The sequence below is a fragment of the Puma concolor genome, chromosome E4, assembly GCF_028749965.1.
Source record: "Puma concolor isolate L17-30 chromosome E4, mPumCon1.1.hap2, whole genome shotgun sequence".
NCBI lineage: Eukaryota > Metazoa > Chordata > Mammalia > Carnivora > Felidae > Puma > Puma concolor.
The window spans coordinates 30,439,747-30,453,654 of NC_141683.1; the positions used below are offsets into that span (position 1 = coordinate 30,439,747).

At 38.8% G+C, this 13,908-nt stretch overlaps 1 protein-coding gene across 1 annotated transcript in view; it reads left to right on the forward strand.

The window, feature by feature from the left end:
- The first annotated feature begins 295 nt into the window (after positions 1–295).
- Positions 296–13,908, forward strand: part of KIF14 (kinesin family member 14) — a 56,550-nt gene continuing 42,937 nt past the window's right edge. Inside the window, exons 1-10 of the mRNA XM_086694831.1 lie at positions 296–629; positions 3,243–4,473; positions 6,678–6,932; positions 7,651–7,738; positions 8,793–8,891; positions 9,676–9,728; positions 11,203–11,233; positions 11,805–11,912; positions 12,765–12,881; positions 13,358–13,473. Of these exons, the coding sequence (XP_086550957.1) occupies positions 3,359–4,473; positions 6,678–6,932; positions 7,651–7,738; positions 8,793–8,891; positions 9,676–9,728; positions 11,203–11,233; positions 11,805–11,912; positions 12,765–12,881; positions 13,358–13,473 (1,982 nt within the window). The 5' untranslated portion in view covers positions 296–629; positions 3,243–3,358. The remainder of the gene's footprint in view (positions 630–3,242; positions 4,474–6,677; positions 6,933–7,650; positions 7,739–8,792; positions 8,892–9,675; positions 9,729–11,202; positions 11,234–11,804; positions 11,913–12,764; positions 12,882–13,357; positions 13,474–13,908) is intronic.

The window sequence follows — 13,908 nt, forward strand, 5'->3', positions numbered from 1 at the left end:
TGTCAAAAATAAAATAAACATTAAAAAAAAAATTAAAAAAAAAAATCCACCTTAGTGAGCTGCCATAAGTCACTCAGAATCCAGCTCCTCCCTCCAGCCGCATTTAAAGGGGCCGAAGCTCCGCGCGGTAGCTGAGCCTGGGGAGGGGCGGGCCCCGTTGCCTAGGAGAAGTGGGCGGTCGGATATAGTGTTTGGACTCGCTGAGACCTAACAACGGCGCTTCCTGGGGGTGGGAGGAAGCGAGGGCGCGGTGCCCGACGCCACGTCCAGCAGCCAATCAAAATGCAGGGTGCCCATTCAAACTCCTGCCGCAGAGGGAGCAGGTTGTGGGGGCTGTGAGAGGTGTGGGGACTTCCTCGGGGAGGTCTCGGAGAGTGGCGAACCCTGCGGAGGGGCGAAGTATCGGTGTCGGGGCGAGAGGGCGTCTTCTTTACCGGCGACCGCTGAGGTGTGGGCGGAGGCCTTAGCTCGGGTCCCCCCACCACCCCGGAATCCGGGTCGGCGGCGAAGGGGCCCCCGGAGGACGCGCACGGGCGGCGCCTCTGCGGGGACAGCGCAGCCGGACTTCAGGGCCTCTCGGCCCACAGCCTCACCCACCGAAGTCTCGCCCAGTCGGTTGACATTAAGAGGTACACTCACTGTCCCAGCCCTCGGAGTGACTAGCTTGAGAACCCATCCACGGGGATCTTTTGGTTTGGGTTGTGACAGTTTTTTCCCCCTTCTATTCATTCCACTCCTTTTAAAACTCTATGGCGAACCCCCTCCTGCCCACCCCCCACCCCCAAACAGAAAGCAGTGTCTATCAGCGTAAGTAGCAAATAGTTTTTGGCTGCCCTAGAATTTCCGGAATCTTCTTGCCTTTACATTTCTTTCCATAATAGGAACACTCTATACTTTTTTAAGAGAAAAGGTTGAAGGGAGGAGCTTATGTCCTGACGATTTTTTGGGGTGGGGGTAATGACTGTTACTCATTTAGAACTTTAAAAGACTTACTTAAAGATTAACTTCTATTATTTTGTTCCTCAATAGCATTATCTACGGAATTGAGCAAGTGTCATTTTACAAGTTAGAACCCGGCATGCAAATTTAAAGACTCGTTTACATCAATTTAACCAGTTTGGGGCAGAGCTGAGTAGAAGCCAGGCCTTTTAGCTGTCACTGCTGTTTTTTTTTTCTTCTAAACATTAATGCCGGATAGATATTGTTGACATATTTACTTACACACCTGTCTACTTTGTTGTCTAATTGCTAGAGGGCAACCTGTCCACTTATCTAATCTTGCATAATTTTTCTCAACACAAGTAATTAATTTACAGTACTTATATTTATTGTCTGCACTACTTATTTGGGAATACTCTGTTTTGTGACACCACTCAAACTAATCTCCATGACTGTTCCTGTATTTAACATACATGCAACAGGTATTATCAAAATGCTTTACTCCAGCCTTTGATTTAGGTGCTAGGGTTTCTGTTAGTCCCTCTCCTAATCTGCAAACACAGAGTACTTAAATAAAAATCTCTGCTGACAGGCTCTCCCTCCCTCCCTTCCTTCTCCTCTTCTTCTCCTCTTACTCCTCCTCCTCCTGCTGCTGCTTGTGTTAAAATACACACTTATCATCTTATCTACTTTTATGTACACATTTTATTTATTTTTTATTTTTTTTTAACATTTATTTATTTTTGAGACAGAGAGAGACAGAGCATGAACGGGGGAGGGTCAGAGAGAGGGAGACACAGAATCCGAAACAGGCTCCAGGCCCTGAGCTGTCAGCACAGAGCCCGATGCGGGGCTCGAACTCACGGACCGCGAGATCATGACCTGAGCCGAAGTCAGAAGCTTAACCGACTGAGCCACCCAGACGCCCCTATGTACACATTTTAACGTGTATATCCTTAAATACATTCACATTGTTATGCAGCCATCACCACCATCCATTCCCATAATCCTCTGTCATCTTGAAAATCTGAAGCTCTATATCTATTAAACAATAACTCCCATTGTCCCCTGCCCCCAGCCCCTGGCAACCACCGTTATACTTTCTGTCTTTATGATGTTAACTTCTCTAAGTACCTCCTATGAGTGGAATTATACAATATTTGTCTTTTTTTTGTGACTGGCTTATCTCTCTTAGCATTATGTCTTCAAGGTTCATTCAAGTTGTAGTAGATTGCAGAATTTCTTTTTAAAGCTGAAGGATGTTTCATTGTACACGTATACCCCATTTTGGTAAGGCCATTCTCCAACCCATGGACACTTGGGTTGCTTCCATGTTTTAGTCATGTGGAATAATGCTGCTATGAACATGGGTGTACAAATGTCTCTTCAAGACCCGGCTTTCAGTTCTTTAGGTTACATATCCAGAAGTAGAGTTTCTGGATCAAAAGGTAATTCTGTTTTTTAATTTTTTGAGGAACTTCCATACTATTTCCCACACTGGCTGTGCCATTTTATATTTCTACCAGTCGTATACCAGGGTACCAATTTCTCCAGTCCTTGCCAAGACTGTTTTTTTTGTTAGTAGCCATCCTAATGGGTGTGATGTAGTATCTCATTGTAGTTTTGATTTGCATTTCCCTAATGATTAGTGATGTTGAGCATCTTTTTTATGTGCTTGTTGGCCATTCATATATCTTCTTTGACATGCACTTTTTACATCCTTTAAGTCGTTTGGGACGTTTGGCCTGATATAGTGGTTATCTGTGTATTCTTTCTAGACTGAGGAAATGGGAACAGGGTCTTGATTTTGAAATCCGTAGTATCTGTCAGAGGGCCTGGCACATAATGGGGACTCAGTAAATATTTGTTGCACAATGATTGTAAGCTCTTTGAAGGCAGAGATTTGTCTGAAACTGCTTGGGAATAGTATCTGAGGAGGAGATCGTGGTTTATTCTAATGTGTACTTCTGGGAAGTTACTTTCACAATGGAAGTTTCTCATATTTAAAAAAAAAATGTTTTTTTTAAAATGTTTATTCTTGAGAGAGAGACAGAGCATGAGCAAGGAAGGGGCAGAAAGAGAGAGGGAGACACAGGATCTGAAGCAGGCTCCAGGCTCCAAGCTGTCAGGACAGAGTCCAACGCGGGGCTTGAACTCACAAACCACGAGATCACGATCTGAGCTGAAGTTGGACACTTAACTGACTGAGCCACCCAGGTGTCCCTAAGTTTCTCATATTTTTTAAAGTCTGTTTAGAGTCTGTGTAATCTCATTTTTTTTTTTTTTTTTTTTTTTTTTTACAGTTTAGCAGATAGTTTTGGAAACTGATACTTAAAATATGGCTGGAAGTGAAATGAATGTCTAAAGAAGAGCTTAGTTGCTTCACTGACCTCCTTTTTTAAGACGACTTGCTGCCACAATGTCAGTGTTCACCACACATAATAGAAACAACAGCGATATCCTTGGTATACCTTCTTCCCCAGGGAGTTCCTCGCTGAATGTCCTCACCCATGGTAGCAGACCTGAGCTGCATTTGATGTCGGATATGACAGAATGTGAACACGATGATCCATTATTGAGATCAGCAAGGAAAATCAGAGACATTAACAGTACTTATGTGATTTCTGCCTGTAAAAAAACAGGAGATGTACCTCTGACCCCTAACCCTGTAGGTAGATTGGCACTTCAGAGAAGAGTCACAAGGAACAAAGAATCCTCTTTGCTTAGCAGTGAGTTGGGAGACTCCGCCGAAAACACTGCAGAAACACGTCTTACGTTGCGGCGGCGTGCTAAAACAGAATCAGTGGAGAAGCGGAAAACAGCTCAAACAGATTGTGGGGAAAAGTGGAAAACAACACAGAATGTGGGCAGTGCAGCCGAAAATGATGGTGCTTCACTGGAAGCTAGTACAAATGTAAGGACTGTACATAAAGATAAAAACCCTTGTATTGCACCGGTTGTACCTTTAGCGGACCCAAAACGCATTGAAATGACGGCCACTGAAAACCACAAAGAGACATTTGTTGCCCTCCCTGGGGCAAATGAAAAGGTCACACTTAAGTACTTAAGTAACAGAGCACCCACTGATTCCCAGGGTCAGACTGAAGCTATTCCATCGGGACGCTTGGCAACCAAACCTCTTCTGAGCAAGGTGAACATCAAAGTGTCGGGGAACCTACCTCACAGAAGTATTGGGAAGGATACTGCAAAATCTGCAAATAAATTTGAAAGCTTAGAAAAAAGAAGAACACCTACAAAATATATCGCAGGACACCGATTGACACCGAAGTGTGACACGCCACAGCTGACGAGCCCAGCTGCGTTGTCACTGCTGAAAAAGAGGGTGCCTAGCCTGCAAGCTACACAAAAGCGAACAAGTTCTCTGCCTGCAAATGAAAGGGAAAGGTCACGAGAAAATACACTCCCTCTTGAAGAGGAAACCGCAGGTCGGAACCCCCCTGCAGAGACAGACCCCTTAAAGGTGGAGAACAGTCAAGTGATAGTGGCAGTACGGGTGAGGCCTTTCAGCAAGAGGTATGTTACACCTTTTATGTTTTTTATTTATTATTATTATTTTAATGTTTATTTACTTTTGAGAGATAGACGGAGTGTGAGCGGGGAGGAACAGAGAGACAGGGAGACACAGAATCCGAGGCAGGCTCCAGGCTCTGAGCTGTCAGCACAGAGCCCGACGTGGGGCTCAAACTCACGAACCCTGAGACCATGACCTGAGCTGAAGTCGGACACTTAACCGACTGAGCCACCCAGGCGCTCCTCACCTTTTAATGTCTAAGGCTGAGCTAGTGACACGTAATGTGTGTGATTCCTCTCTGCTTTTGGAAAGTGAGCATATTCGTGTATCTTCAGGCGTGGCGTGGCATTTCTATGTAGAGAGGACTTTTAGGTTTAGTTGTAGTACCCTGATTATTTTTGATGATTGGCTGTAAAATTAAAACATTGAAGTCACTGGAGTTTGCAAATATAAATTTCTTTTGATATACTGCTTTTAAAAAGTCGGAAATACTTAAGTCTCTAATGCAGTCTGCTTTCAAATCTGCAAGATATGGTGGGCTATTCTCTGTTTCTCTTAAAAAGAGCACTTGTTAGCTCACTTACTTCCCATAAAGATCCTTCCAAAACCCCTTCCAGTGTAGAATCATCCCCATCATCATCTCTGATCTATAGTAGTTATAAATGCAGTGATATATTAGATTTGATTTTGATGGCAAAAAAAAAAAAAAATCTCTCTCCAAAGTGATTGGGAATGAGATGGTCACAGATTACAGGTAAGGCTGAAAAAGATGGACGTGAATGTGGCATCTGATTATTTTTGAATGTTTTACGGAGTGACCGTGAAAAGCTTCAGAGTTAGTAGTTTTTGACTTGTATATCTAAGCAAGATATGAGAGGATATGGTGGCAATGGGAAGGAGCCTCTAGTTTGAACCTAAAGCGTCAGTAGTTTGAGGCAAGTTACACAGTGCTTTAAAGCCTGTTAGTAAAAATGTGGGGTTAGGGGCGCCTGGGTGGCTCAGTCGGTTGAGCATCTGACTTCAGCCCGGATCACGATCTCGCGGTCTGTGAGTTCGAGCCCTGCGTCAGGCTCTGGGCTGATGGCTCAGAGCCTGGAGCCTGCTTCCAATTCTGTGTCTCCCTCCTCTCTGCCCCTCCCCCGTTCATGCTCTGTCTCTCTCTGTCTCAAGAATAAATAAACGTTAAAAAAAAAAATGTGGGGTTAGTGACAGGTGAGAGAACTGAGGGTGAGTTGACTGGAGAGAGAGGGTGGGGAAACCTAAAAGGCCTCCAGAATCATGACAGGATGAGAGGCAACAGAAAGAACAGAGCTGGTAGGAACAAACCCCATGATGGAGGACTACCCCGAAGAGAACTTAGCAAGGGCCCCAGTGCCTGATTCCAGACTCATCAGACAAGCCCTGTAAACTGTGTTTATAGATGGGGTGGAGGGGCATTTGTCAAATTGATGAGGCAGGTGCTTTCCAGGATGAATTCTGATCTAAAGCAGAGTTGGGACAAAAAGGGGTATCTGGGACCAAACAAGGACTGATAATGTTCTCCTGCAAAAGTAGCGTAAGTGGAAGATTTCTACGTAGGTCTGAGATGGAAGGAGGGTGGACATGAAGATCCATAATATTAAGGGAGATAACCTAACAGAGGGAGGGGCCTTTGGATTAACAGTAACAATAGCTAGTGGCCAAGAGATTTATGATTGAAATTACACTTAACTGAGTTTGTTGCACTTATATTTGCGTTTCATGTCAGCTTTGTATAGATCTGCACCTACAAAATTTATTTATATTAAAAAGTTTCCAGATTTGAACTGAAGAGTATAGGTAGGTTATAGTAGGTGGGATGAGAGAAGGGAGAGCTCAAGAGAAAAAGGAAAAAGATGGAAAATCCTGTAAAAGAAGGGTAACTTTTCAGATAACATTTCTGGAACTCCATTTGCCCTTTAAGTGGTGGCAACTGGAGCCAAAGGAAGTATATTTTGGAAAACCACCATAATTATGTTAGCTGGTCTGCACTGTCCACGGAAAACTAAAGAATTCTCTTGACCTACAGGAATTTTATATTTAACTGGTTTTGAGGTTCTTATTATATTTCATGGGAAAAATACTCAAAATAATTAAAATAATAGTTTTCTTTGTGCTTCGTTTTCTTCTTTCTTTCTTTCTTTCTTTCTTTCTTTCTTTCTTTCTTTTTTTTGTGCTTCTTTTAAAGAGAGAAGGTTGAAAGAGCATCCCAGGTGGTCTTCATGAATGGAGAGGAAATAGCTGTGGAACATCCCGACATGAAACAAGTTTATAATTTTATTTATGATGTTGCATTCTGGTCTTTTGATGAATCCCATCCAAACTATGCCAGCCAGACAACTGTTTATGAGACCCTAGCTATTCCGCTCCTGGAACGAGCCTTTGAAGGCTACAATGCCTGTCTCTTTGCTTATGGTCAGACCGGCTCTGGAAAATCATATACGTAAGTTTTATTCCAAGTACAATTATTGAGAAACCTTTAAGTCTTTGGTGAGAAGCAGCATGGTTTGATAGAAAGAATGTGGTTTTGAAACCATACAGATCTGGGCTCAGATCTCATCCATTTTATATACCGGTTCTGCAAACTTGGGCAAGTTACTTAACCTCTGGGCTTCAGCTTATGCAGAAGATACTGTTTAGCTTGTAAGTGTCAATGGCCCATTTGACTGTACATTATATTTCTTGTATAAACCAAAGTCCTGAGAGGTTATTTTGTAAGTATTCTTGTGAGAATTAAAAGTAAGTCATCTGATAAATGGTAATGGTATACCTGTCCTAGAAGGAGATACTCAGAATTTTAACAGTAGCTAATGTTTACTGAGTTTCTTCCAGGAACTGTATTAAAGACTCTGTTTATACTGTCTCACAACAACCCTCTGAATTAGGTAGCTCCTATTTATTCCCATTTTACAGAAGAGGAAATTGAGGTTTATTGGGGTCAAGTATCTTGTCCAAGGTCACAGGCCTAATAAGTGGTGAGATCAAGATTTGAACTCCGGAAGATTTGGCTTCAGAGCCTACATTATTAGATTTTAATGAGGTTTAATTAGCTTGCTTCCCATTCACTCCCAAACCCTTTTCCCCAAAAAGAATTTTAAAAATGCTAATTTTATGTAACTTCTCCACCGCACCCCACTCCCCATTTATTATGTATTTTTCAGGATGATGGGACTTAGTGAGGAACCAGGAATAATTCCAAGGTTTTGTGAAGATCTTTTTGCTCAAGTAGCCAAAAAACAAACCCAAGAGGTATGTTCTCATCTGTAAACCTTCGTATCAGACTAGAAAACAATCAAATCAAATTAAAATCAGAGTCCTCGCCACTAAGGAAATAATGGAAGATGTGCTGTGAGAGAATATACAAGATAGGAGGGAGATAGGTTTTCTTAGATGAGGGAACAACTGAGCTTATTTTGGAAGGAAACAGCAGTTATTAGCTTGGTGAAGAGGGGGAAGGACATTCTAGGCAGTGGGAGCGGTGTGTGCAAAGATTTGAAAACGAGAAGGTAGAGGGGCGCCTGGGTGTCTCAGTCAGTTGAGTGTCCAGTTTTGGCTCTGGTCATAATCTCGCGGTTGGTAAGTTTGAGCCCCACATCGGCCTAGCTGCTGTCAGCACAGAAGCTGTCAGCTCAGAGCCTGCTTCAGATCCTCTCTCCCCCTCTCTCTCTGCCCCAACCCCCACTTGTGCTCTTTCAAAAAACAAATAAGCATTAAAAAAAAAAAAAGTAGAGAGACTTTGGGAATCTATAAATTGTTTACTTTAAGCATGGAATCTGAGGGTGGGGGGTGACAAGAGATGAAACTAAAGAAGCAGGCAGAACTCAGCTTATGAAGGACTTTGTGAGCCATGATTCCAGGAATCTAAAAGGCTATAGAAGGTCAACAGGGAAGTCAAAGGATCATCTTTGTTCTTAAAAAAAAAAAAAAAAAAAAAAAAAAAAGATAGCTCTGGCTGCAGTGTGGCGAATGGATTGAAAGGAAGTAGAACTAACTGGATGCAAAGAGATCAGCTGTGGGACTTGTAAACTGTGTAAGGAAGGCATGACAAGGAGCTAGATTAAGTCAGTGACTGTAGGGTTAAACATTTGAGAGATCTTAGTAAGTAGAACTTACCTTCTTTGAAGAAATGTCTATTCAAGTTGTTTGCCTATTTTTTAACTGGGTTGTTTGTCTTTTTGTTGTTGAGCTGTAAGAGATCTTTATATATTCTGGATACTAGAACCTTATCAGATATATGATTTGCAAAAAAAATACAAGGGTTTTTAAAATAAGTTGCATGCTGTGTCTCTATTCTTCCTACTAGGTCAGCTACCACCTTGAAATGAGCTTTTTTGAAGTATATAATGAAAAAATTCATGACCTTCTGGTTTGTAAAGGTGAAAATGGGCAGAGAAAGCAACCAGTAAGATTGAAACAATTTATAATTTGCTTTTAATTTATTTTTGTAAATGCATGTAGTTATATTGGTTCTCAAGATGATCTAGAGAGCTTACATTTTGACTAAAATTGCTGTTAAATGATAGCAAATGCTTGGAATCTACAGTCTAAATAAGTAAATCAATAGTAAATAAGCTGAATGTTATTGTTAGTGGAAATTAACTTAGGTATCAAATTTAGCCTCTTGTAAAGCAAATATTGTATACAAATTAAAGATAAAATATTTGTTCCAGAGTTGAGTTGGACCACTTAAGTCAAATGCCAAATCCCTAAAAGTCTATAAAGCCAAAAACCAGAAGTTTAAAAACTGTGTTGTTATTATAGAATATGTATCTTACCAGATTATTTAGCAAATTGATAACATTTCTGGTTACAAAGTTTAAAATGTATAATGTAAAACTGAAAACAATTTTAACTGTCTGAAATTTATCGAACATATTTTAGAGACATATTTAGAAGCATAGAGATACTAGTTAGTGCAGGTCTTAAGAATATAGAACTAGTAAGATATTTGATGCTACAGTCAACTGTAGCATATTGTGCGATTAGAAAACAGTTTGGATATTGAAATTGTCTTAATGCCTTACAGATTTGTGTTTGTGAGAACCTTTATATTTACCCCTGGGTCAAGTTAAGGCAAATCTCTTTGCCTTAAACTCAAAATATAGACAAAAAAAATCATTTAAAATTATATTTTATATGAAATAATTTGTCATGCCCTTAATAGTGCTAATGTTTGCTTCCACTAGCTGAGAGTAAGGGAGCATCCTGTTTCTGGACCATATGTTGAAGCTCTGTCAATGTAAGTGTTTGGCTCAGCAAGAGCAAGGAGAAAAGAAATGAGTAGAGTGAATATTGTTCTCATTTGCCTCCCCAGCTTTGAAACCCTGGAAAACTATTTAGCCTTCTACTCTTAATATTATTCAAATAACCATTCCTTCTCTTTCCAACTAGAGTGTGGGCTGCGTGTTTTTGTATTTGTTTATGTATTTCACAACATGTGTAAAGTGCCAAGCATAGAGTGTTATGCTGTGTGTGAAATACTTGATTTTTCTCCCTACCCCCTGCCTTTTCCCTATTAAGTTAAGCCTTCCCTCTTGAGCTGCTTTATATATCTATTACTTGAAGCTGAAGAGGGGAGAAGGTAATAAGATAAGGTCAGTGTTGAGAGTGTGAAACATACTGAGTCATTTACTTCATCTTTCAACACTCCAGATGCTTTCTTATTTTTTATTTTTATTATTTTTATTATTTATTTATTTTTTAATTTACATCCAAGTTAGTTTAGCATATAGTGCAACAATGATTTCAGGAGTAGATTCCTTAATGCCCCTTACCCATTTAGCCCATCCCCCCCTCCCACAACCCCTCTAGCAACCCTCTGTTTATTCTCTATATTTAAGAGTCTCTTATGTTTTGTCTCCCTCCCTGTTTTTGTATGATTTTTGCTTCCCTTCCCTTATGTTCATCTGTTTTGTATCTTAAATTCCTCATGAGTGAAGTTGTATGATACTTGTCTTTCTCTGACTAATTTCGCTTAGCATAATACCTCCAGTTCTATCCACGTAGTTGCAAATGGCAAGATTTCATTCTTTTTGATTGCCGAGGAATACTCCATTGTATATATATACCACATCTTCTTTATCCATTCATCCGTCGATGGACATTTGGGCTCTTTCCATACTTTGGCTATTGTCGATAGCGCTGCTATAAACATTGGGGTGCATGTGCCCCTTCGAAACAGCACACCTGTATCCCTTGGATAAATGCCTAGTAGTGCAATTGCTGGGTTGTAGGGTGGTTCTATTTTTAGCTTTTTGAGGAACCTCTGTACTGTTTTCCAGAGTAGCTGCACCAGTTTGCATTCCCACTAAATGCTTTCTTAAGGGAAAGAGAAAGTGATTAGGAATGGATTCAGCTCCATTTAATAAAACTGGGATTATGTTAAGATCCATACATACCAGCATATCCACCCCCATGTATACATCAAGTGTATGTTTTGGTCTCATGAATTAGACTTGAAAATTATAATGTTAAGAGCTAAGCTGCTTCATTAATTAAAATCATGCTTTTTGGTAAAATTAAAGCATTTTATTTTCTACCCTTCAAGAATGGAGATAGTGAAAGATTCTGTGAGAATCAGTATAATAATACCTATGAATTATTCAATTGTGGTCATTAGAGAGTAATTATATAATTGAGAGGTTATTATATTATGAGAATAAGAGTGTAATAATCAGTTAAATTGATTTTGTCTTCTTACTTTTTAAAAATAGGAATGTTGTCAGTTCTTACTCTGATATCCAGGTAAGACTGATTGTGTTTTATTTTCTTTCCACTAGATACAGATCATAATCTTAAGTATTCATAAGAATATTTCTCCTTAATTACTACTTACATAAGTAAAAAGTTAATCTTGTTAATTCATTATGAGCTGATTTTGTTTGTTAAACTTTAATCAAAAGAATTACTCTTCTTAACTAAAAATAAAAATTGACCATCATAGTAGCTGAGAGTTATTGAAATAGCATTTTAAAAATATGATTTGCCTGGCTGGCTCATTTGGTAGAGCATGTGACTCTTGATCTTGGGGTTATGAATTTGAGCCCCAAGTTGGGCATAGAGATTACTCAAACGTAATAAAATCTTAAAAAAAAAAAATAAAGGTGTGATTTCCGGTTTCAGATATCTGTGATGGAAACAAAATTGACAATGGGAATACAAATTATTAAATGATAAACATGTATTTATTTCATTTTATAAACAGATTATAAAGCATATATGTTGCCAAACATGCTTACGTAACTTTTTTGTTCCTTAATTTGTTCCGATAAATTCTAGTTTACAGTTCTGACCTCCCTCTCTTCTTTCCTCTAAGAGTTGGCTAGAATTGGGAAATAAACAAAGAGCGACGGCTGCTACTGGTATGAATGATAAAAGCTCCCGATCGCATTCAGTTTTTACCCTGGTGATGACCCAGACCAAGGTATTCTTTCTGTTGATTATTTTCTTAGGTAAGATAACGACTGTATTCAGGTTTTATGTTTTTCTTATTTTATTCTTTAAGTCAAAGGTAAGAGTATAGTAATCTATGTATACAACATAATTGGAATTGAGTATACACAATAACTGAATGACTTTTAGTATATATGGCAGAGTTTTTTTTTTGCTGTTTAAAAAGTCAATAACATGATTATTAATTTATATTATTGGTGTTATATCAATATATGATAATAGGTTATCAATATATGGTAATTGTATAGTATTTGGAAAAACCTATCAGAAAGTCAGAGATTTTAAAAAATTCAGCCATAGGTTCTGCTACTCAAATAAAACATCTCTAAATATTTTGGCATATTTTAGTTATTTTACAGTCACACTTAAACACATTTACAAGATCTGCAACAATTTTATGCTATTAAAATTCTTTGCCAAATATAATTTTTCATAGCTGAAATATTCCATTGACTATTCCAGTTCCTCAAGTTTTTCTCTACTGTTGAACATTTATGTTGCTTTTAAATACCTTGCTCCTTTAATGCTGGGATAAACGACACCTTTGTGTTCGTTAAGCTTTTGCTCTATTTATGGCTGTTTTCTTAATAGAGAAGTTGTGAGTTTTTCTCTCTTTAAAGTCACTTCTTTGTGGCATAATGCAAGCATTGCTCCATATATTCTTGGATATGTATGCATTGTAAGTTGTCACAGATTCATGAAGGGATAGTTTCAAAAATAAATGAGTCGTTTGTAATCTTGTATAACTTTCCATTTCAAGACTTACATTGATAGCAAGTCATAGAAGAATTTATGACATTATTTTACTATCATTTTGCTACAGATAGAATCTGTGGAAGGTGAAGAACATGATCACAGAATAACAAGTCGGATAAACTTGATAGATCTGGCGGGCAGTGAACGCTGCTCCACAGCTCAGACTAGTGGAGAGCGCCTAAAGGTAAATATGAGGCTTTGGTAGGGCACCTGGCTGGCTCAGTTAGTGGAGCATGTGACTCGATCTCGGGGTTGTGAGTTCGATCCCCACGTTGGGTGTAGAGATTAATTAAAGAAGTAAAATCTTTACCAAAAAATATGAGGCTTTTCTGATTTTGATAAAACTTATTCCCCATGGCATTATTTTTAGCAGATTAATATTAAACATATTTAGCAGGAGCAACAGCAACAATAAAAAACAAAAACAAAAAACTTTATGTGCAATTTATGGATTGCATTGCTGTGGTTTAAAAAGAGATCTTTACTTTTTGTTTATGTTTACTTTGTAAAGAAAATTAGTAAATTTTGAGTTGTAAAAAGGTGGTAGTTTATGGTAGAAAATATTTACTCAATAATTATATGAGGGAAGGAATATATTTTGTGAAATAAATTTATTGCTGAGCAGTTATTTTAAATTAGATGTTATTATCTTGTATGCAGGAAGGTGTGAGTATTAACAAGTCCCTGCTCACATTGGGAAAGGTTATATCTGCGCTTTCTGAACAAGCAAACCGGAAGAGAGGTTTTGTTCCTTACCGTGAATCTGTTCTTACATGGCAAGTATCTTTTGAAGTACAAAGAATTGTATAAAATATAGTGAATACTGTGGGGAAAAGAACAATTGACTGACTTCATGTAGCTTTGGGACAGAGCAGAAGTGCTTAGTGGTGTGAATTCTGGAGCCGGCCTACATGGATTTTAATCTCAGCTCTGCATCCTATAAACTATGTGACTTTGGTCAAATCCTTAATACTCTAGTCTGTTTCCTCCTCTGTAAAATGGGATAATAACAATGCCTACCTTTTAGGGTTATAGTGAAGATTAAATAATTAATGTAAAATTCTTAATACATAGTATGTTCTATATCCATGTAAGCACCTGTTAACTATACTTACTATTTTTAGTGCTTAATGTTTAATGTTTGAGCATACATGATATCACCGAACATGTTGGTATGTGTGTAAAGTGAAATTATCTTGTTTATTTGGCTA